The sequence below is a fragment of the Limulus polyphemus genome, unplaced genomic scaffold (genome assembly GCF_000517525.1).
Source record: "Limulus polyphemus unplaced genomic scaffold, Limulus_polyphemus-2.1.2 Scaffold2160, whole genome shotgun sequence".
Taxonomy (NCBI): Eukaryota; Metazoa; Arthropoda; class Merostomata; order Xiphosura; family Limulidae; genus Limulus; species Limulus polyphemus.
In genome coordinates, this window is record NW_013667770.1 from 41,279 (window position 1) to 64,432 (window position 23,154).

General features: G+C 35.2%; 1 protein-coding gene across 1 annotated transcript in view; it reads right to left on the bottom strand.

Annotated features, from left to right (window-relative positions):
- Window positions 1-511: 511 nt before the first annotated feature.
- The window catches only part of LOC106466126 (potassium/sodium hyperpolarization-activated cyclic nucleotide-gated channel 2-like), a 131,124-nt gene continuing 108,481 nt past the window's right edge, over window positions 512-23,154 (bottom strand). Inside the window, exons 6-9 of the mRNA XM_013926365.2 lie at window positions 19,958-20,176; window positions 12,538-12,684; window positions 4,564-4,807; window positions 512-1,807 (exon numbers count right to left, since the gene is read on the bottom strand). Coding sequence (XP_013781819.2) covers window positions 1,329-1,807; window positions 4,564-4,807; window positions 12,538-12,684; window positions 19,958-20,176 — 1,089 coding nt within the window. The 3' untranslated portion in view covers window positions 512-1,328. The remainder of the gene's footprint in view (window positions 1,808-4,563; window positions 4,808-12,537; window positions 12,685-19,957; window positions 20,177-23,154) is intronic.

Genomic DNA, 23,154 nt, shown 5'->3' on the forward strand with positions numbered 1-23,154 from the left:
ACCTTCTGGCGCCACTCAGTGGAACTATGACGACTTCTGACCTCCAAAGTCTCAAAGGAAATCCCCTCTCACACTGACTTCAACACACATTCGACCATCCACTCTGGCGGCTCTTTTGGGCGAAGGTTGGAAGCTCTAACTACTGACATTAATTTTCTTATTTATTTCTAACCAACTATGTATTACAAAATAACAATTTGTTTAAGAACACAATATTCTGTAACAAAAATATTATTTGAAATAAGTAACTTTTACACTATTCTTACATATTTTGATCTCTACGACAAACCGCTGTCGTACTATGACGTAATGTTAGTAGTTAGTCCGTACAGTGTTCAGATATATCATATTAGGAATTCGGATAAAGTGATATTCCGCTATTAATTACAACAATATCCGCATTTCTGTACAATAAATATAACAAGCTAATAAACGTTCTCTATAATATATAAAGTTTTCCATATATCACGTCTAATTTGTTAATTTTTACATTTCTCTCTATAACAAACAACAAATTTTATATACTCATAGCATAATTTTTATCTACTTTGCATCACGATTCACAATCGGATAAAGAGGACTAGGTAGTATACGTGTCTTTCTAGTTAGTTAATAACGGTACTTTGTGTACTGTGCTTACAAGATGTAGCCAACAGGAAGAGCAATGAAACTAGCAGCTAATTTACTAGTTTAACAACTGAATCATTACAAATATTCTACTATTTTTTATAAGCCAGAAATAGAGAAGGGCGTGTATACAGTTCTCGTATAACCATCTTTCAGTACACATATCATATCTGCAAGATACGAGTCCTTCAAATATGTCTGTCGAACGAGTATATATATATATATATATATTTCTTCTAAAACCTAGTTCAGAAACCTTTCAGTTAGCGGATGTTATAATAAGTTAATAAGCTATTAAAGTTTACTGACTAAAGCCTTCAACAAGAGCTCTATTTTATATGCTTATTAATGGTCACAGTTTTTTATTGTTTGTTTTTTACACACTATCAATATGCCTCAACTATTTATGAGTAACTGTTTAACGGAAGCACACTTGGCTAGAGTGATTATTCAATGCAATAAGTGACCTCATAAGACGCTACGAGAAATTACCTATACCTCCACGATTCCATTCCTTTACGTTATTGACAGAAATCATATAGGCCTAAGCGTGCATCTCTGGTTTCCAGCTTCATGTACATTTCCGAATATAATTTTTTTTTCAAGTTTATCTACAAACGTTGCTTATGGTATAATTAGTAATATTGCGATAGTGTAGGTCTTATGAAACGATTCTTAAATGCAGTTGAAAAAGTGTTCTTTCATGATAATTTACTTAAATCAACTGGAGAACTAGGCCTACTGGGAGATCGGTAGAAAGTTTCGGAACGATGAATAGAGCGAATTTCGGCTCGCCCAAAATCGAATCGAGGAAAGCAGCTCTCTGACTTAGGTCGTGGAATGGTACATTTTAAAGCTGCTGCTATGGAGCGGTCATTCTTCCTAGAACGAGATTTCTCTTCTTCCTGAGCAGAGTCATCACTTCCTGGAGTCTGTGCTGAAAGGATGATAGCATTTACAGTTTTCAGGTCATTCTGGAAGTCTTCCCGTTGACTGACAATGTTGGGATTCTTTCCAATTTTGTTGAGTCGTTCGGCAGCAATAGATTCCATGGTGCGCCTCATCACAGGAAACATATCCAGAACAGAGTTAAAGTGTTCCACAGACAGAGAAAACAAATGACAATATGTTTCCGCTCGGACACTGGCTACTCGTCGGGTGTTTGTCAGAAGACAAATTTCTGAGAAACATGGAAATATGTCCATTTTCATCAACATAAAACTTGCTACCCAGCAGTTAAAATTATATTGTTATTTCTTTTTAAAGAATAATAATAAAAAATGAGATAGGTTGAAAACAGTTCTTAACTAATCAACAAAGAGTTGCTATAACAAATGATCGTTTTTTCCCCTCTTTAAAACGTCGTTTATAACAGCTCGAAAGTTCTTATTTAAAAAATAAACGTGCTTGGTAATTAAACGTAACATTAAATACAGGCCTGAAATGATAATATATGAGGCTTAACTAAAGTCAAAAAGTTCTTATTTTTAATAAATGAAATGACAGTCGTTTGTCCTTGGAATAACAGACTGTCGTAAAATTGCCACTGAAATAAATAACATTTCGACTAGATGTCTATCATTTAGGCATTCCAACAAGTAATGATTAAGCATTTCCACAAAATGAATAAAACTTCGTCTTAAAATGTTTCTAAAATTGTAGTCATATACTTAAAAACTGATAAAAAAAACCTAAACATATATAAAGACAAGTTGAGAAGTTAAAACGAAAGTAATTACGTCAGACAGAAATACATAGGAATGTTAATCTGTTCAGGTAAAAACAGTGACAACCAATGAGGAAATAATATTTGAGATAATTATAAGTAAAAAGTACACGAACATTTCCAGATAGAAATGCATTCTATTATAGTCTAGTACAGCAAGCGTCAGTGATACAAAATAAAAAGGCCCGGCATGACCAGGCGGTTAGGGCGCTTGACTCGCAATCTTAGGATCGCGGGTTCGAATCCCCGACCTATCAAAAGTGCTCGCCCTTTCAGCCGTGGGGGGCGTTATAACGTGACGGTCAATCCCACTATTCGTTGGTAAGAGAATAATCCAAAAGTTGGCGGTGGGTGGTGACGACTAACTACCTTCCCTCTAGTCTTTCACTGCTAATTTAGGGACGGGTAGCGCAGATAGCCCTCGTGTAGCTTTGCGCAAAATTAAAAAACAAAATTAAAAATGTTTTTACTCTTGATAGCATCATCAAGATTTCAACCATCTGACAAAGACAGAATGCTTCATCGAATAATGTATATAGTTGCTTCAAAATGTATCCGATTTTTTAAATATTTTACTCTTTTCTCAAGCTTCGTTGTACTGAAAAGAGATTCTTCGAAATAATTCCTTAAATCGGTTGAGTGTAAGTTATACAAATATACTTCTATTAAACATTACTCATACACCCATTTTAATGATTTTGTCTAACATAATGAAGACAGTGTGAGAATGACATTGATATTAAAGGATTTGTCAAATTCTCTCATAAAAAACGATATTTTATCTATGAACACAATGAAACAAAGATTAAACAACTAGGCTACTCAACCCGGTATATACCGACTATGGGCTTTTTGTGAAGAATGAAGAGTTGGAACAGGAAACGAATAAATCTCAGAGTACAATACCAAAGAAAAGGACAAATATCAGATTTATAGTAATAGTTGCAAAGGCAAATAGACTGAATACTTCTAGGAGAAGTTGTGTTCAAAAGCAAATAAAGGATATAAAACTTCTTATTGACCGTAAAGCACAAAATATGTGTTCAAAACAAGTACTTACCCTTACTGTGCTTTATGTGTTAAAAAAACCTCCGATTTGCACTTTGTGAAATTACACGTAACTGTGCATTGCTGTTTTATTATACTGATGCGATCAGGAAGAAGAATATACAGTTTTATCGGGTAATAACAAAGTCTACCAAATATGTTATGATAAGCTAAACCAAAGAAAGTATACCATCAGGTTAGGGATTTGTACATTTCATCAACCAGAGTAAAACGTTGCATTAAAACGAATATCTAAACCAAAGAAAGTATACCATCAGGTTACGGATTTGTACATTTCATCAACCAGAGTAAAACGTTGCATTAAAACGAATATCTAGAAAAATACCAGAAAATTAAAATCATAATATCACGCTCTGTTATTATTATTCATTTCTAAACAAATTCAAACTTTAAATATATCAGCAAACTGACAAAACTTTTTCAGTCAAATTGGACCTAATAAAGTTGATTTCGAGCCGAGACAAAGATTTTCTTTCCATTGAATTACATAAGTCCTGTCCAATAGAAACAACGGAACTATCCTAATTATTGAACAAGACGTCGGCAATTAGGCAATATGGTTTTGGTTTGTTTTGAATTTCGCAAAAAGCTACACGAGGGCTAACTGCGCTAGCCGTCCTTAATTTAGCAGTGGAAGACTAGAGGGAAGGCAGCTAGTAATCACCACCCACCGCCAACTCTTGGGCTACTATTTTACCAACGAATAGTGGGATTTACCGCATTATAACGCTCCCACGGCTCAAAAGGGCGAGTATGTTTGGTGGGACGGGGATTCGAACTTGCGACCCTCAGATTGCGAGTCAAGCGCTCTAACCACCAGGCAATATGGACTTTTGTATATTTCTACAATCTTCTAAGTATGGTCCAATAGAAAGACTTGTAGCAACCGTCCCTAACTGAAAATATAATATCTGTAATTGGTTTAGGGTATACATCAATCCCCTAACAATGCTGCAGAGCTTGTACAAATTCACTAACCGAGATTAAGGTGTCTAGAGTGGGTTTACCGTTTCAACCGACCACCTAACTATGATCAGTCAAAAATAGGCAGTGATGAGTTAACATACATTAGACTTTACACCCAACACCTAAGTGAATATAACAGTATTTATAAGTTGTTTCCTTTATGACTCTGTACCTACCTCCGAAGTATGAACCGTCAGAGAGACTTGTAGCCACTTCTCCATTAGACATTACGATATCGACTATTCCCTCTTGGATGAAGTACATTTTGTTTCCCAGAGTTCCTTCTTTTATGATTCTGTCGCCTGGCTGGAAGACTTCGTAATGCAATTTAGTAACCACATCGTTAACAAAGTTTTGGTCAGCGTTAGAGAAAAATGGAACAGATGCTACCAATTCCCGGCAGTTGTAGTTGATAACATCCTGAAAAATGTAGATAAAAAAAAAAAAGACATAAGGCAGTTGAAGACAAAAGAGAGTCCGTTACTCGAGGTCACGTTTATAGAAAACTATATCATAATAACGTAATTACATCCATAAACATTGATCTCTCCAAGAAAAAATAAAATGATCCTCTTTGTAAAGAGAATTAGACCTAACGGTTTGTGCTATCAAAAAAAAGAAAAAAAGCATGAAATCATTTGTGTGAAATTTAAAACTATGAGAATAATGACAATATTTTGATGGTTTAGAGCAAATCTGATTTGTCCACCGCGGGGAATCGAACCCCGGATTTTAACGTTTTAAGTCTGTACATTTAACGCTATCTCATCGGGGGACAATAATTTGTTGAAAATGTATGGTATAATATTAAAGAATAAATATCATTTGGTTGATAACTTTTGATACTAAGAAACATTGAATCACCAGGAGTTTTGTATTGCAACTTGGTGAACACTTAGTACCAATATATATTGTTTGACCCGCAGAACATGTGATACCAGGAGACACTGCATTAACTCCTGATTAACTCTTGATACGAGGAGGAACTGTATCGCTAGCAGGATATACTCTTCATACTAGGAATACCCTTGCCAGAGTTACACAGTGCCTCTTAATATAGAAGTCTTCATATTAAGAGGCACTGTGTAACTCTGGAGAAGTCTTCATATTAAGAGGCGCGGTGTAAATCTGGAGAATTCTTAATATCAGGAAGGACTGTATAAGTCTGGATAATCCGTAATATCAGTAGGCGCTGTGTAACTCTGAATAACTCTTGGTATCAGGAGGCACGGTGTAGGTCTGGAGAATTCTTAATATCAGGAGACACTGTATAACTCTGGAGAACTATTGATAGCAGGAAACACTGTATAACTCTGAAGAAATCTTGATATCAGGAAGCACCTTATCACTTGCTAGAAAACATTTGATATGAGGAAATCTTGTATCCCTAGAGTTGGAAAACATAATAAAATACACTGTATTACTTTCTAAAGAAAAACCCGCTATTGATAGACACCATGATATTACTAAATAAGAAAGAAATACCTTTCCCAGTTTTATTTCTATTATGGTTAAGTAATATATGTCTTTATTTTATTACTGTACTACCGTAAATGAAATCTGATATGTTAGGTTGTTGACTTGCGTATTTGAATCTAGCTCTTTGAAACAAATATTACTTTATCATTGTAGTAGACAACAGACAAAGAGAAGTGTAAACAGTGAGAAATGGCAGCAGAATTTCAGGAGGAGCTTAAGTTTTTACATGAACGGGCTACATTAGCTAACAATGACTTTCAGGAAGTTAGAAACAGTACTGTTAGGGCTAAATGTAGTGAATTGAGTTATAATGAACCTATTCTGTTGAGCAACAAATTTCAGCAGTTGGCTTCTGCAGACGAGGAACTATTGGAAGGAAGGAAAACAAAAGGGTCAAAGAAGGATAGAATAGTCTGTGGGGTAAATAGGGAGAAAATAATCAGATTATGCTACCCAGGGGCACAGGTGGAGAATATAACTGACAGAGCAGGAGATATAATAAAGGGATGCAGAGATGCAGATTTTATTGTGCATGTGAGGGCTAATGATGTAGGGAAAGGTAAGTCAAAGGAGCTAATTAACAAGTACAAGGGGTTGATAAAGGCATTTAAAGGAAAAGGCCATAACTTAATTTTGTCAGGGATACTGCCCAGAATTAACTATGGGGGATGAAATTATAAGTAGGTCACTAGGGCTAAATGCTAGGCTTAGGTTAGTATGTAAGGATGAACAAATTGGCTGGTTGGACTTGTGGGATCAGTTCAGTGGAAGAATGGAGCTTTTTCGAATGGATGGTTTACATTTAAATAGGGTAAGGGCTAGATTGTTTACTAATGCTATTAACTCAGCTGTAACAGAAGTTTTAAACCAGGACTAAACAGTGGTGAGGGCCAGGAAAATCTATATGCAAAAACAATAAGAAGCAGAGAAAAGTTTAGCATAGGAAATGAGTATAGAAGTAGTTATAAGGATAGGCTTAATTGTTACTATTTAACTGCTAGAAGTATAAGAAATAAAATATATGACTTTAGAGCACTGGTAGGGAAGGAGGATTTTGATATGATGAGAATAACTGAAACATGGTTAAATATAGATGATTTTGATGACAGAAATTTTTTTAAATACAGGGTTACATGCTATTTACTAGGGATAGAGTATTGAAGGGGGGAGTGGTTTTATATGTAAAATGTGACTTACATCCTGTTGAAGTTGAGGATATCAAAGATAATAGCAAAGATATTGAATCCATTTGGGTTACTATTGGTGGATATAAAGGGAAAAGGCTTTTAGTGGGAATTTGTTACAAACCACCAAATCATACTGACGAAATTAGTAAGAAACTTTACTATAAGATTGAGATTTCAGCTGTTAATGAAGTCATAATTATGGGTGATTTTAATTTCAGGCATACAGGTTGGAAAATTCTACAGTTAAACCACGAGGGAGAAAGGTTTTTGGAAACTATTTAGGATGGCTTTCTTCACCGATTAGTCAAAGAACCAACAAGAAACAATGCTATTTTAGATTTATTGTTAACTTCAAATAAAGAAATGATTGAGAGGGTGGAAATTGGGGAACATCTTGGTGCAGGTGATTATTGCTCTATTAGGTTCAATGTTTTGCTACAAATGGAAATACGGAATAATGATATTTTGGTTACAAGTTTCAAAAAAGCAAATTTTGAAGGGATGCGATAAGAATTATCTGTTGTGAATTGGGCAGCTTAGGTATTTGGAACCACTGAGCAGATGTGGAAATTTTTTAAAGATAAATTTTTAAATATTCAAGGTAAACATATTCCTTATGAAAAGAAAAGGGTTGCTGCAAGTAAAAAACCAGGTTGGCTCACAAAGAGTTTAAGAGATAAAACTAAAGAAATTTAATAGATTTAAATTAACTGGTATGACAGGAGGTTTAGAAGATTATAGAAGATCAAGAACGTTGGTGAAACAGGAAGTTAGGATATCAAAAGAGATGTATGAGAAAAGGTTGGCTGAAAATGTAAAAATTAACAGTAAGGATTTTTTTTAAATACATTAAGGGGGTAAACAAAATGTTAAGATGGGGTAGGACCCTTGAGGGATGATAAAGGAATGCTGGTATCTAATGATTATGAGATGGCTGGGTTATTAAATTTTGCTTTTTCTTCAGTTTTTACTAATGAAGATTTAAGCAGTATTCCACATCTTAAACAGTTGATAGATGGAAACAAGACCGAAAAAGATGACTACATTAATTCTGAGATGGTTAAGAAAAACAATTGGGAAGTTTAAAAACGATAAGTCTCCTGGGCCAGATAATATTTCCCGAAGGGTTTTGAAGAAAGTTAAAGATTGAATATGTGAGCCACTTACTACTATTTTTTGTCAGTCCTAGAATAGTGGGCAGGTACCAGAGGATTGGAAGGTAGCTAATGTAACTCCTCTTTCCAAGAGAGGTGATAAAAATTGTCCCAGTAATTATAGACCCACTAGTCTTACATTACTTGCGGAAAAAGTTTTGGAAACTCTGTTAAAAGATGCTTTACAAAGTCATTTAACAAAGTTTAGAATTTTATTGAATAGTCAACATGGTTTCACTAAGGGAATATTTTGCCTAACAAATCTTTTAACATTTTTTGAAAAGGTTACTGCTTATGTAGATGAGAGTAATGGTGTAGATTTGATGTATCTGGATTTTCAGAAAGCATTTAACAAGGTGCCACATAAAAGGCTTGTAAAAAAATTAGCTCTATAGGTGTGGGAGATAAGTTAGCAAATTGGATAGAAAAGTGGCTAGATGGAAGAAAGCAGAGGGTTGTTACAAATGAAGATCAGTCAAACTGGGTTAATGTCACAAGTGGGGTACTTCAGGGTTCAGTCTTAGGACCTTTGCTGTTTTTTATTTATGTCAATGACGTAGATGAAGGGATAGTCAATAAATTACTTAAATTTGCAGATGATATTAAGGTATTGGGTGTTGCTAGCTGTGAAGAGGATGTTGCTCATTTACAAAAGGATTTAGTGAGTTGGGCAAATAAATGGCAGATGGATTGTAATTATAATAAATGCAAGATAATGCATGTGGGTTATCATAATTTGAATTATAAATATAATTTGGATGGGAATAACCTTAATATTGTTATGAAGGAAAGGGATATTGGTGTAATAGTCAATCAGTCTCTAAAGCCATCCAATCAGTGTGTTATTACTAGTTGTAGGGGAAATAGGATTTTAGGTTGTATCTATACAAATATTGAATACAAGTCTAAATAGGCTATAATTTCATTGTACAAGACACTGGTTAGGCCACATTTGGAATATCGTGTTCAGTCTTGGGCTCCTTACCTCAGAAAAGACATTGAATTGTTGGAAAAGGTTCAGAGAAGGGTTACTAGAATGGTGCCTGGGGTGGAGAGATTGTCATAAGAGGAGAGGCTGAAATCTCTCAAATTGTTTACTCTTGAAAAAAGAATATTGTAAAGGGAATTAATTGAAAGTTTTGATCCATCATCTTTTTTTCATATTTAACAGTGAGAATAGTAGGACTAGGGGACAGAAGTATATATATTTTGGCAAGGTAAGAGTTATCTTCAGCTAAGGCAGTTTCATTTTTCTAAAAGGGTGGTTAACCTTTGGAATGGGTTTCCTTCGGATGTTTTAGAGACTGTAAATTTAAGTGAGTTTAAGAAAAAGCTTGATAAGTATATGAATGATAAGGGCTGGCTTTAAGATTTTTTAAAATTATTTTAATTTAGTTTAGGGGATGGAACAGCCGAGATGGACCAATAGGTCCTACGTTGTCCCAAAGCATTATGTTATTATCTTATATATTGTATCATAAATATATAATTATAACTTGGTTTTCACAATTTCTGGGAATGGAAAAAGAGATGAATGCTCAAGCCTTATATCCTATTTTTCCATCATGAATATTATTTTATGTGATGGCCCTGAGGGAGACTTTTTCACAAAATACTTTGGTAAATGTTGTTCCCATTCTCCTTACACACTTTCCAAACTCCATCAACCATGAGTGGGTGGTGATTTACGAGGGCAGGTCCGAGCAAATCATCAGGTACGTCAACTACTTGGTGAACTTAGTGAAATATTGTAATTTCATTAAATTTTACTCTGTTTATCCAGTTTATCAAGTTTACTTTTAATTACGAAAGAGTACTTCCTTTCATCGTACAATGAACCCTTGCCTTGCATCTTGAGGAGAAACTGACCAGTTGTCTGGGATGTGTGGCTGGATGTTTTGTCTTGATGGAGCCATACCACCAGTTATCTTGGATGTGTAGCTCGATGCTTTGTCTTGACGGAGCCATACCAATTATCTTGGATGTGTGGCTGGATGTTTTGTCTTTAAAACTCCCTACCAATTATCTTGGATGTGTAGCTGGATGCTTTGTCTTGACGGAGCTATACCAATGATTTTGAATGTTAGCTGGATGCTTTGTTTGACGCCCCCCCCCAGTGGCACAGCGGTATGTCTGTGGATTTACAACGCTTGAATTCGGGTTTCGATACCCGTGGTGGGCAGAGCACAGATAGCCCATTGTGTAGCTATGTGCTTAATTACAAATAAACAAACAAACAATTGTCTTGACGGAGCTATAAAAGTTATCTTGGATGTGTGCCTAGGTGCTTTGTTTTGACGGAGCCATACCAGTTATCTTGGATGTGTAGCTGGATGCTTTGTCTTGACGGAACCATACCAATTATCTTGGATATGTGGCTGGATGTTTTGTCTTTAGAACTCCCTACCAATTATCTTGGATATGTGGCTGGATGTTTTGTCTTTAGAACTCCCTACCAATTATCTTGGATGTGTAGCTGGATACTTTGTCTTGACGGAGCCATACTTCATTGCCATCTAATACATACAAAGATGGTATTTCCTCGCAGCGTAACAGTCTCAGTAGGTTAGCTTGATAGCATGTAGAGTACAACTTCGCATTTCTTCGCATCTTCAGATGCCTAAATTCCCATTAGAACTGTAATCTATAATCAATAAGCCCCTTCTGTACGTTTTTGAGATGTTATGTCACTAGAAGGATGATAATAAATTACTTTTGTTGCAGGTAATTAAGTAAATACACGTTTCGTCCTATGTGATGACACATGTATTTCCATTTAACTGTGAAATGCTCGTACAGCTTTGAACAAATAGTCTTCTAGTTGGCCATACGCGTATTGGAAGAAGCTTATGAACAAGACCATAAAAACAGAAGACTACTAATCACGAAACTGTCATAGCTAAAGAATTAATGTGAGCTTCTCATAATTAGGATCTTCACTTCTCACAGAATTATATTATCGCATATTAAAGTGGGGTAAAATAATGAGAACGTAACAGCTATCGCTTAATATTTACTTATATTTAATATTCTAAGACATGGAGTAGTTAGCGAAAATACAATTTAAGCTCCCATAAGTGACTAAAAATCTAGGTATAACTGGACTTTGTTGATTCAGAATCCCAGATTTCACACTGATTCTATATAGTGATTCACTCCTGGTGTGTTTTGAATTAGATTTTTTTTTTTGTTTTAGAGCAAGGCCACATTTGGCTATCTTCGGTGTCTACCATGGAGAATGTAACTCCTGATTTTAGCGTTGCATGTCCTTAAATTTACCGCTATTCCCCCAAGAAACAAATTAAATAAACACGTATGCTCAAAGGTTTTTTTTAACAAGTATGTTCAAATACTCCGCCTTTTAGGTGACTAAATAATGTGATTGACAGAACTCGTTTTATATTTCAAAGATCAAAATAAGTAGCCAAAGTTAAACGCGCTTATTAACGTCGCTAAATACTGAAACAACAAATAACAGCACATTTAACTTATCACAAATTGGTGAAATGTAAATATTGAATATAATTCTTAGGACAGCAAATAAGTTCATTTCTAAGCAAAAGGAATTCCACGTTCATGTAAACAAATATTGATGAATAAGGTAAATTAACATCACAAACAGAATTTGTTTATAATAGCCACACAAACCTAACTCAACAGAATGCAAATTGAAAGATTATTCAAAACTAAGATGCCAACTTTTCTGAAAACTTATTTTTTAATCCCAGACTAGTTGTCGTTTCAGCGCAAAGCTTCACAGTTACCTATCTACGCTTTGTCCACCGCGAGTAATCGCACCCCGGATTTTAGCATTGTATGTTCGTAAACTTACCGCTGACCCACCGAAGGACATTTCAGACGAAATGACCAGTCAGAGTAATGTACTAACCTTCTGCCAAATGAAAGAAAGTTCTACAATCTACTCAATACTATTGTCTATGAGGATCGTATAACTGATTATATGGCTATTTTTTTACTTACAAAATAAGGCAAACCTATTAAAAGATAATCCATATATAAAGACGGTGCTCTTAGTGAACTTGGTCGTAAAACGTAAAACAAAGATGTACGTTTCGCGTTAAGGTTAGCAACTGTGTTAGATCAACTCACCCGTCCCACCAAACATGCTCGCCCTTTCAGCCGTGGGGGCATTATAATGTGACGGTCAATCCCACTATTCGTTAATAAAAGAGTAGTCCAAAAGTTAGCGGGGGATGGTGATGACTAGCTGCCTTCCCTCTAGTCTTTCACTGCTAAAGTAGGGACGGCTAGCGCAGATAGCCTTCGTGTAGCTTTGCGCGAAATTCAAATCAAACCAAGATCAACTCACCTCACGCAATCTTTCTGACAGCTCACCAAGAATGGCTTCCTCGTCGTAATATTTCCCTTGGTATCGATGCTCAAAATAGTCCGTAATACGTTGCCTTAAGTCGCGAGGCAACTTACGATAAGCCATGTATTCTTCCACCTGTTTCACCTACGAAGAGCCAAAACATTCTTCTAAAACTTCCAGACATGTAATTTGTTTTAAGACATAACAATAGTTTACACACAAATCATGTTTACATTTAATCCATTTATTCTTCCTAGAGTACGAAACGGAAACTTGTACTTTACACTTGAATCTGTAAAAATGTTTAGAAGCAGTATAGCTTACAACACAAACACATCTAGAATGGTCTGAAGTAGAAAACGATAATCACATAGTAATGGCAAACTTCTACAAGTAGTACACCATGACAACCTATTAGAAACAACAACGGTTGCAGCAGTCAATAGCAGCTTCCTGGTAGTAGTGCATCGTAAGAACCTTCTAGAGGTACTATCGTAATAGTTTCCAAGTAGCAGTAATTGATAACAACTTACCGTTAGCAAGTAATCATAAGAACCTTCTAGAAGTACTATCCTCAACAGTTTCTTAGTAGTAACGCATGATAACACTGTAGTAACAGTACACCATAAGAACTTTCTATCAAGTAGCAACAATCCATAAAAATATTTGGTCGGGTTGACGATTATAAAATTTTAATAAAAGAACTATTTACCAACTTTTTGGTAGAAATAACCAAGTACCTACTGCTATCAACAATACTAAAATAAATTTCAAATTAGCAATTTATAAGAAACTTCCGGTAGTAAAAATATACAACATTTTGGAAGCAGGATTCCTTAACAGATTTTTGGTATCATTCACGCGTATTGAACGTTCGGTAAAACCATCAATCCTTTCAATTTTTTAGAAGTAAGAACTTAAAACAAATTTCTGTAACCTATAACAACGTGCAGGTTATGAATAACATCGGAATCTTCTTTTAAATGTTTTAACGTAATAAGAGATTCCGAACGAAAACTTAGACATAATTACTATATCTATTTTAGGATGTATAACTTTGCTTGAATTTTTGGTTTCCCAAATTATAATATCCTTCTATGAAAATATCAACCTTGAAGTGGATTTCATGCGCGTGCAAGTCGTAAGACGGCGAAGGCTGAAGTTTTGGCACTGAAAAGTGTGGTAATCTTTAAACAGCAAAAGATCACAGAACTAACTATCTATTTTTTACAATCTAGGCTTCCTTATACATGCACTAGGTGGCCAATAACTTATACATAGCTACTCTACCAATTGAGTAGATGTGCAATTTGACTAATTTTTTGAGCACCAAATTGCATACCCAGCTCTACCCTTGGTGAAAGTTCGATAGATCCGGTGAATGTCTAGAAGTAAAAGTGAATTCTCAGTCCATTATGAGTTGTTTTTTGTTTTGTTTTTTAAACTCGTGTAATGCATTTCAAATGTGTTACTTTAAAAGTTTTGCAGGTTATTTTAAATAACCTGCACTCCTTTGTCTTTTTTTTTTCTCTTCTTGAAAACAAGGAAAAAGGGGGGAAAATTGGCACAAAATGAGCAAAATTTCTGCTAGGATTTTCAGTAGTGTTCATTCTCCAAGAAAATTGTTGTAAAAAAAGAGGAAGTGAGAAGGTGTAGCAAATGAATCGAGAAACTTGAAAGAAGTGGCGTCACTTCTCGTTTAAAGCAGCCCATTCTACAGTAAAGATGTGGTCAAGATTTCTACTGTCTGAATTTGGTACATTTAATGCATTAAATTCAATATAATCTTGAATTTTGCTTCTATGGCAAACTATTAGGTCGTCAAGAAATATATGTCGCGTTTTGGAACATTTTCATTAACCACTCCCCAAAAAAACGTATAATAGTTAAATGAACCACCTAAACGTCATGTTAATGTACCCTATATCATGTTTAAAGTTTAGTATGCTCTAAACCCTTATAGTGATGGCACACGACGAGACACATTCGGCATGTAATGCTGTTTGAATTCAAGAAGGGAAACAACGCCTCTGTAGCCACAAAGAATATCAAAGAACTTTATATAAAGGTTTTGAACGTTCGTAAGTGTCAACGATGATTCAGCAAATTTCGTTCAGGTGATTTTAGCCATAAAAACTGTGATTACAGGGGCTGACATGTTGGAATTGATATTGATGCTCTGAAGATGCACCTTGAGTCTAACCCATGGCAACACACACACCCGTGAAATGGCCGTGAAATTGCATGTCTCTCATGAAACAATACGCAAACATCTAAGGAATATGGGAAACTTCATAAAGAAGGTGTTTGGATGCCTCACGAACTCTCCGATGATCATCGTTTCCAACATGTAAACGTTGCTTCGTCTCTTCTGGCGCGTAATGCGCGTGAACCATTTTTAGACAGAACTGGAACCGGTCATGAAAAATGGATTCTCTATGCGAATATTAAACGCCAAAAACAATGGCTCAGTCCAAGACAAAAACCATTTCCGACCCCAAAACCTGGACTCCATCCGCAAAAAGTGATGTTTTGCATTTGGTGGGACATCAAAGGAGTAATTCATTTCAAACTCCTCAATCCACAGAGAATTGTCAATGCAGAGATTTATAGTTAGCAACTAGAATATTTAAATCAAGCCCTTCATCAGAAACGCCCTTCACTCGTCAATGGGGAAGGTGTTCTTCTTCTCCACGATAATGAACGTCTACATGTGGCACGTTTGACGCAACACAAGATTAGGGAGTTGGGTAGGGAAATTCTTCCCCACCCACCATATTCTCCAGTTATGGCACCATCAGATTACCATCTTTTTCGTTCGCTACAACACCATCTTAATGGGAAAACGTATGCAAATGTGGAAGAAATTCGACATGTTTTTTGCTTCAAAGCCAAGTGCTATCTGTAATCAGGGCATTAACAACCTGATTGTAAGATGGAAAAGCATCATCGATAAGAATGGAGCCTATTTCATTTAATAAATGTTTTGTTTTGATATACAAGTTGTTCGGGTTTTTCGTCTAGAAAAAAAACGACATTAATTTCTTGACGATCTAATATATTCTACATCAAGAAGTAAGAAATTTCCTAAAAATATTTTAATTATGAAATACTTCTCTAATTCAGGCTTAAGCGCTTATTTTAACCTTAGTATAAACTGGAAGTCAAATGGTGTGAATCACAAAAGAGCGGGAAATTTAAACCGCAGCAACATCTTTATTCTTGTAGAATTTTATTGTGGTGTGAGTTTTGTTCAAACTCAACTATTCACAATAGCTAATGCAGTAACGATATATGGGTTATTCTATAAAATATTTTATTTTTCAATATATGTGAAAGCTTGATACGAATTTCATTTGCTTTTGGGCTACTAAGTTAGCGGGCCAAGACGGAACGTTTTTCTTGATACTAGATAGTTACCTCATCGGTATGGCTTAATACTTTTATCGCATATGTGAAGAATACTTGTACTATGATTTTTATACTCAGCTTATCAATTAAACATGAGGTGTTTAACATGATGCCTTATTTATTTTCTTTGGTCTAACTAACCATTATCATTACTTATGCTTTAACCACCGCAAACGTAGGCGCTAAGTATCAGCAACACTATGGTTCAGAGTACAGGAAACAGTACAGCTTCTAACTACATATACCCTTTAAAACGTTTTTGGAGCCTTCCCATGTCGTTACAGTTCATGTCACCACATCCGGTCATGCTCTATCTAACGACCACGCTCTCGACAATAGCTCTGCAGCATAGTTTACATTGAAAAATGTTCTGACAAATTTTATCATTTTCATAACATACCACTCTTCGCCATATGCTTCCCATAAGCCATCTAAGCATACAAGAACAGCGGTTTTCTTGTGCTTGTTATAACAATATGATTACACACAGAAATCCATAGGTACTGCGTTCAATGACTTGACTGGTTTGTCTTTGTATGGCAAAGCATGAATACCCACTTTATTCTACAGAAGCTTGAGGTATGCTACGCAACAGCTGAGGTACATGATATTTCTGTCATATTTACAGATGAAGGTTCTTTTGATTATGTTCCGTACTTTTGCTTGGGACACGTATACGGATTTTGCCACTGACCTTTAAGAATGTAGATTCATTCATTTTATAAAACGCTGTACTTTGGTTACCACAGTTACTGTCAATTTATGGATCGCAAGATCTAAGCCCGTTCCCGCCGAACGTGCTCGCCTTTTTTTTAGCCATGGAACACTATTATGTGACTGATAATTCCAACTTCAGTTTAAGAGTATCTCAAGAGCTGGTGGTAAGTAAAGTTGACTACCTGCCTTCTCTCTAGTCTGTCATTTAAAAATTAGGGATGGCTAGTGTAAATAGCATTCAAATAGCTGTGTGAAAGATTCAACAAAGAAACAAACCCACCATGGCTGGGATACGACTTGTTGCAAATCTCTTTCAGGATGGTCCTGGTGCCCCAGGTTGATCTATACTTCCTTTCTTTTCCAATGCCAAAAGGTACAAGGGATACCCCGTATCGGAAATTCTAAATCCCTGATCTGAACACATCAATATAATCTTAGTGTGTGAATATTTTGCGATGGAAAGGGCTGTTACATACCATTCCGAAAAAATGATCATTTTTCGATGAAATTACATTACCCATGAGCCTCAAACAATATCAAAATATGCTTCTGATACATGTCGTTAGACCGCAACGTTATAGCGACTGTTTGTCACGTGACTTGCTCATCTACACTTCATAATCGTTTTAATATAACACACTCAAACACCTGTATAATGAGAAACAAATATTACATCTTTTTTTTTCGGGCTTATAACACTTTTCGTGGAGACTTTTTTCTTCTTCCAAAATCGAAGGATGTTGATTAACCGAATCATTAAATTGGTAATCAGATAAAGACGGTCGATCTTAGAACTAGCATAAAACTTCTTGACTGGGCATTATTTCTCAGATTACTGATTGGGCAAACTTCATTCAAATAATTAAATAACTTAGTGACGCATAATTTCGGACGTAATTTTCACCCCCCAAAGCAGTATCTTTTTAATTCCTGTCTCTGAAATCACTGTATCGGTTGGACTTATATATATACATATTTTTTTTCAATCACATTGTGCATTTAATCAATCTAACAATTTACCTGGAAGGGACAGATAACTATACAAAGTTTTTTATTTTAAATTTAACAGAAAAATATTTGATGGTTTGTATTCAATCCACAAATCTGATTTACATAATATAGCTTGCAAACAGCTTTCATTTTGATTACTAGGCTCCTGAACTTTCTTTCCAAACAAGCAAACTGGAAACACTACACGCGTACGTTTATATGCATAAATTACATAAGACAATTCAGGTATCTGATATTGAAAGTTTCCTTGCAATTATTTTTCTTGGTTCTCTCAATAAAGATATGTTTTCCCACCGGTAATCTCTCGAATATTTTAAGTAGCGGAACATTATTTACTTAGATACGTGTTACGTCTGATTATATATTTGTTATTGCATCAAGAATTAAGAATACAATTTGAATTTCTACCGATACACCCATTCATCTCAGAACTATTCTGTTATCAAAAAAAAAAAAAAAAATATTCTGAACGATATTTTTGAAACTTTCCGCTTTTCCGTTGTGGCGTTAATTAAGCATTACCCAGAATTATGCCAATCCCACAATTTAATAAGACTTACTACTGTATAAAGAAATACCGCTTTTCAAGTTTCCTTCACTGTAACAACTGAATTATATTGTATCACTGATATATTCAGAGCAAACTTGGAAAATAAGTCCATAGTTAATATCGAAAACACCAGAGTTAGCCAAAGAAATTAGAGTTGAGAAGTCTTAATTTTTCCGAAACGGGGCCGAAGGCCGCCTGGACGGTGTCACCTGTTTTAACCACTTACACCACTATACAGTAGTGTGTAGTCTGTCAGTCAGTCAGTAGCAACTAAAATGACGTCACATAAGGGACGCTTAACGTTGCAATTTGTACTGTTGTGACGTTAGTAAAACGTGCACATGCCATCAATCACGAGAAGAATTATGCACTCTGTAGGCTACAAAACAGCATGACATATGAGCTTCAAAAGCAAGAAATAAAAATATTTATTATTCTTACTCTTAAAACAGAATACTTTCGGAAACACTGTGGAAGTACATCTAGTTTTAGGAAGTCTTTAAAATCCAAATTATACTCAGTGCCCTGAATATACTACTGTTACTATATCTGTGGAGATATAACAAGAGGAAACCTTTTTTAGCAATTTATTTATTCTTATGTAAACAGAAATACTGCCTAACACCATGAACATATGATTTCATCATTGGTCCATTTGTTTTCACATTGAAATATTAAAATGAAATTGTTATGTAGGACTAAAGAAATCATCTTAATTATGTATTTCCCACTTATGTTCTTTGTAGTTCTGAGGAATATAAGTATACACGTACAATCATTTACACACAAATATTTATATATAAAAGCCCCCAGTAGCATAGCGGTATGTCTGCGGACTTACAACACTAGAATCCGGGTTTCGATACCCGTGGTGGGCAGAGCACAGATAGCCCATTGTGTAGCTTTGTGCTTAACTTACAAAACAAAATCAATATATATAAAGAGAGAAAGAGGGAAGGAGAGAGATATTATTTTATTTCTTGTGAAGCACAAAGTTGAACAATCAATTATTTGTGCTGTGGAACCCTTAGTTTGAGCGTTATAAACCCTCAGATTAATTACCGACGAGCCACCGAATAGTTGTATACATATACAGCGCGAACTTATATTCAAATATCCTATTATTTACTTTTATTAAAGTTTGTATGTGAAAATAAACAATTGGGCCGTGAGCCACAATTTGATTGGTTCTAGTCAACACCATAATGAGAAACAAAAAATATTACAGACATCGCCTAATACAACGGTCCAAAACAACGTCACAATTTAATTATTTTTCACCACTTCATTCTGAAGAGTCTGTTATTTTCATATTAATAAAGTATTTAACGCTTGAAGCAATTTGTAAAACAAGCCTTCCCGTTCTTGAAGCACGTGCTTCATTAATTACATCAAAAGTAAGTTATTACATAACTCTTTGATTAGCAGCATGAGTGCATTACAGTTTTAGCATTATATCACAACTCTTTTTTTTCTTTTTGGATCCAGTGTAAATTTTGGTTCTGCTTCTAATAATAAAAATTTTCACTTTTTTTTTTCTGTTTTATTATTTATTGCAATCAAAAGAGGCAAAAAGAAATTATATTAGTTATTAAGTATTAGATATTTGGTAGCCTTCAAAATATAACGAACTAAACAATCCTCTACTAGCTAAATCTATTATTAATTATTTCAATGAAAGCGAAAAACAGAGACAAATAAAGAGAGTCAGATTAGAATGGTACTTACCTTTTCCCTATACTGACGTCTAGACGAATCTAAAGTCTGAATAAGATTTGTTGTATGACCAAGAAAGAGTGCGTAGCAGGTGGCGCCACTAATCATACTTAGTAGGGTTAGCCACATATCCGTTAGATTTTGTGGTGGGAATCGGCCATAGCCAATACAAAGCATGTGAGACATGGCTTTGAATAAGGCCCAGGAATACTGTTCGAACCAAAATACGCCCTGGAAAAATAAGACAGAGCACATAAAAAACTCCAAACTTGTGAAGACTATTGATAAGAATAATCCGTATCTTTAATGACAATCCAAATAACTAACCAACCATAAAAAAACACACAAAAACGGTCACTTTATTGTTTCCTTATAACGAAGAATTGAATTCTACATTAAACAGCCATTTCAAAATATGTTTTATAAAAGTTTAGATAAATATAGAATAATATATTTTTATTTCAACCAACGTTTCGCCATTGCGGCTTTATCAGGGTTAATAAACACAACTCGTGTTATCTTTATCTGGAGTGTAATGGTTGTTTTTCTAAACTTTTAGCAAAACGTGTAAATCCCTCCAGTATGCACTACAAATTTTGGAAGAGAACATTTCAAAACAGAAATATTCTTTAGTGATTTTCTCCAGTGTTCAACATTATGAAGCGAGTATCGTGAATTGATTAGACTGGTAGTTTCAGATTCGTCTTCTGTTTCTTCGAGTTTTAGCAGCCGCAACTTTAAATGTTAAATGACAAATCCTTTCAAATGTATTGAGCATGAGGAAGCGCAGGAAAGAGAGTTTTATTTATAAATGGGAGCAATCTTTCAGAACTTAATGAAGTCTGATATGTAAGAAAAACAACTGAAATAGTCCAGGAGACCATAACAATATCACAGCTCCTATACATAGAAGAATCTTAGTTGAACAAGGTGTGATTTATTATATAGGTGTCAATATGAAGGTGAGTAACAATGTCACAGTCCCTACAGACAAAATAATCTTAGTTGCTGACTTTGAACAAGGTGTGATTAATTGTATAGGTGTCAAGATGAAGGTGAGTAACAATGTCACAGCCCCTACAGACAGAAGGATCTTAGTTGCTGATTTTGAACAAGGTGTGATTTATTCTATATGTGTCAAGATGAAGGTGAGTAACAATGTCACAGCCCCTACAGACAGAATAATCTTAGTTGTTGCTGACTTTGAACAAGGTGTGATTTATTCTATAGGTGTCAAGACGAAGGTGAGTAACAATGTCACAGCCCATACAGACAGAAGAATCTTAGTTGTTGATTTTGAACAAGGTGTGATTTATTCTATAGGTGTCAAGATGAAGGTGAGTAACAATGTCACAGCCCCTACAGACAGAAGAATCTTAGTTGTTGATTTTGAACAAGGTGTGATTTATTCTATAGGTGTCAAGATGAAGGTGAGTAACAATATCACAGCCCCTACAGACACAAGAATCTTAGTTGCTGACTTTAAACAAGGTGTGATTTATTCTATAGGTGTCAAGATGAAGGTGAGTAACAATGTCACAGCCCCTACTGACACAATAATCTTAGTTGTTGATTTTGAACAAGGTGTAATTTATTCTATACGTGTGAAGATAAAGATGAGTAAGAAAGACAAACAAGTTGTCTCTGGTACAGACAAGATAAGATTTGAGGTAGGATGGAGATAACGTTAAAAGCAAGGCGTCTACTAATGTCTACAATTATGTCCAAGAGTGGATCATGTGAAGTCCTAAGCACCGACAAAAAAGGATGATTAAAAGCAAGAGGAAGGTGATATCAACAGGCATTTGGAATCTTCTACATGAAAAGTAAGTTTGACATAACAACTTAGGATATAAAGCAGAGAAAGCGTAATCAACAATCCACAACTGAAGACATACGAGTGTTGAAAGAGGTAAACGATAAACCCTGGAGCTTTAAAAAACTGTTAAAAGAACCATCAGGGTAGAGAGTCAAATAATCAGTAAAAGCTGGTAGGAACTCACGGCAGTAAACAATATATATATTAATCATGGGAATATGAATAGGGAAAACCCACCAATACAATGTCAAAACGTCGGGAGGGATGAGAAGAAGTTGACGAATAATCAAAGGTTGTACATGTCAAATATGTTTAACGGAAGCTACAGATAATAATGAGGCAAATATGCATCAGAACGGCAGGAGAAGTAAACTTTCTCAGCGGTAACAACTGAGGTAAAGTTGATACTGAATAAATCAAAAGCTAAATCCAGAGGCTTCACTTTCCTAGAAACCTGAATTCAAACATAGCCGAAAACCGAGAAGATGTTCATAAGCAACAATACAGAGAGCAAAGTTATAGGTTAACCAATATAGAGAGCAAAGCTAGAGGTTAACCGATATAGAGGGCAAAGTTAGAGGTTAACCAATATAGAGGGTAAAGCTAGAGGTTAATCAATATAGAAGGCAAAGTTAGAGGTTAACCAATATAGAGGGCAAAGCTAGAGGTTAACCAATATAGAGGGAAAAGTTCTAGGTTAACCAATATAGAGAGCAAAGCTAGAAATTAACCGATATAGAGGGCAAAGTTTGAGGTTAACCAATATAGAGGGCAAAGCTAGAGGTTAACCACCAAAATTGTATGCTGGATATAATAAATTATCTGTAAAAGGTAAGAAGTGGTCGTGTCGTAGACGATATAACTGTAATCTAACTCAGAAAAAAGCATTTAATCTATGAAGAAGCATCAGTTGGCTTTTGAAGTAAAGTCAGGAACATCATGTAAAAGGTTTAAGTTCACGATGTTAGAAAAATGCATTGGTTCAAGAAATCAATTTAACACAAAAATACGATACCCAATAACCCAAGAGCTTTCAAAATATGGGTTGTGGGGTATTGTATTTTTTTTGTGTTAGAAGGTTTAAACGTTACTTACAACCGTTAGTAAGATCAAAAATGTGGGGGGGACACAAATTTTGATTGCAGTTATGAGTGATTAATAGGTAGCAATATTAAAAGCCCTCTCAACAGCAAGCTGATTAAAGGTAAAGCAATCCTATGTGTGTTTCAATTTACGATTGGAGGAAATCAGATACTTGCACTTCAGTGAAAACCCCATTCAGTGTTTTATTTACCTATACTTTTTCGATGACGAGGAACCCACTTTGAGACTAATAATGGCTGGAGACGGCTTAAATGGGTAATGAAGAAAAACTTTAATATAAGTTTAA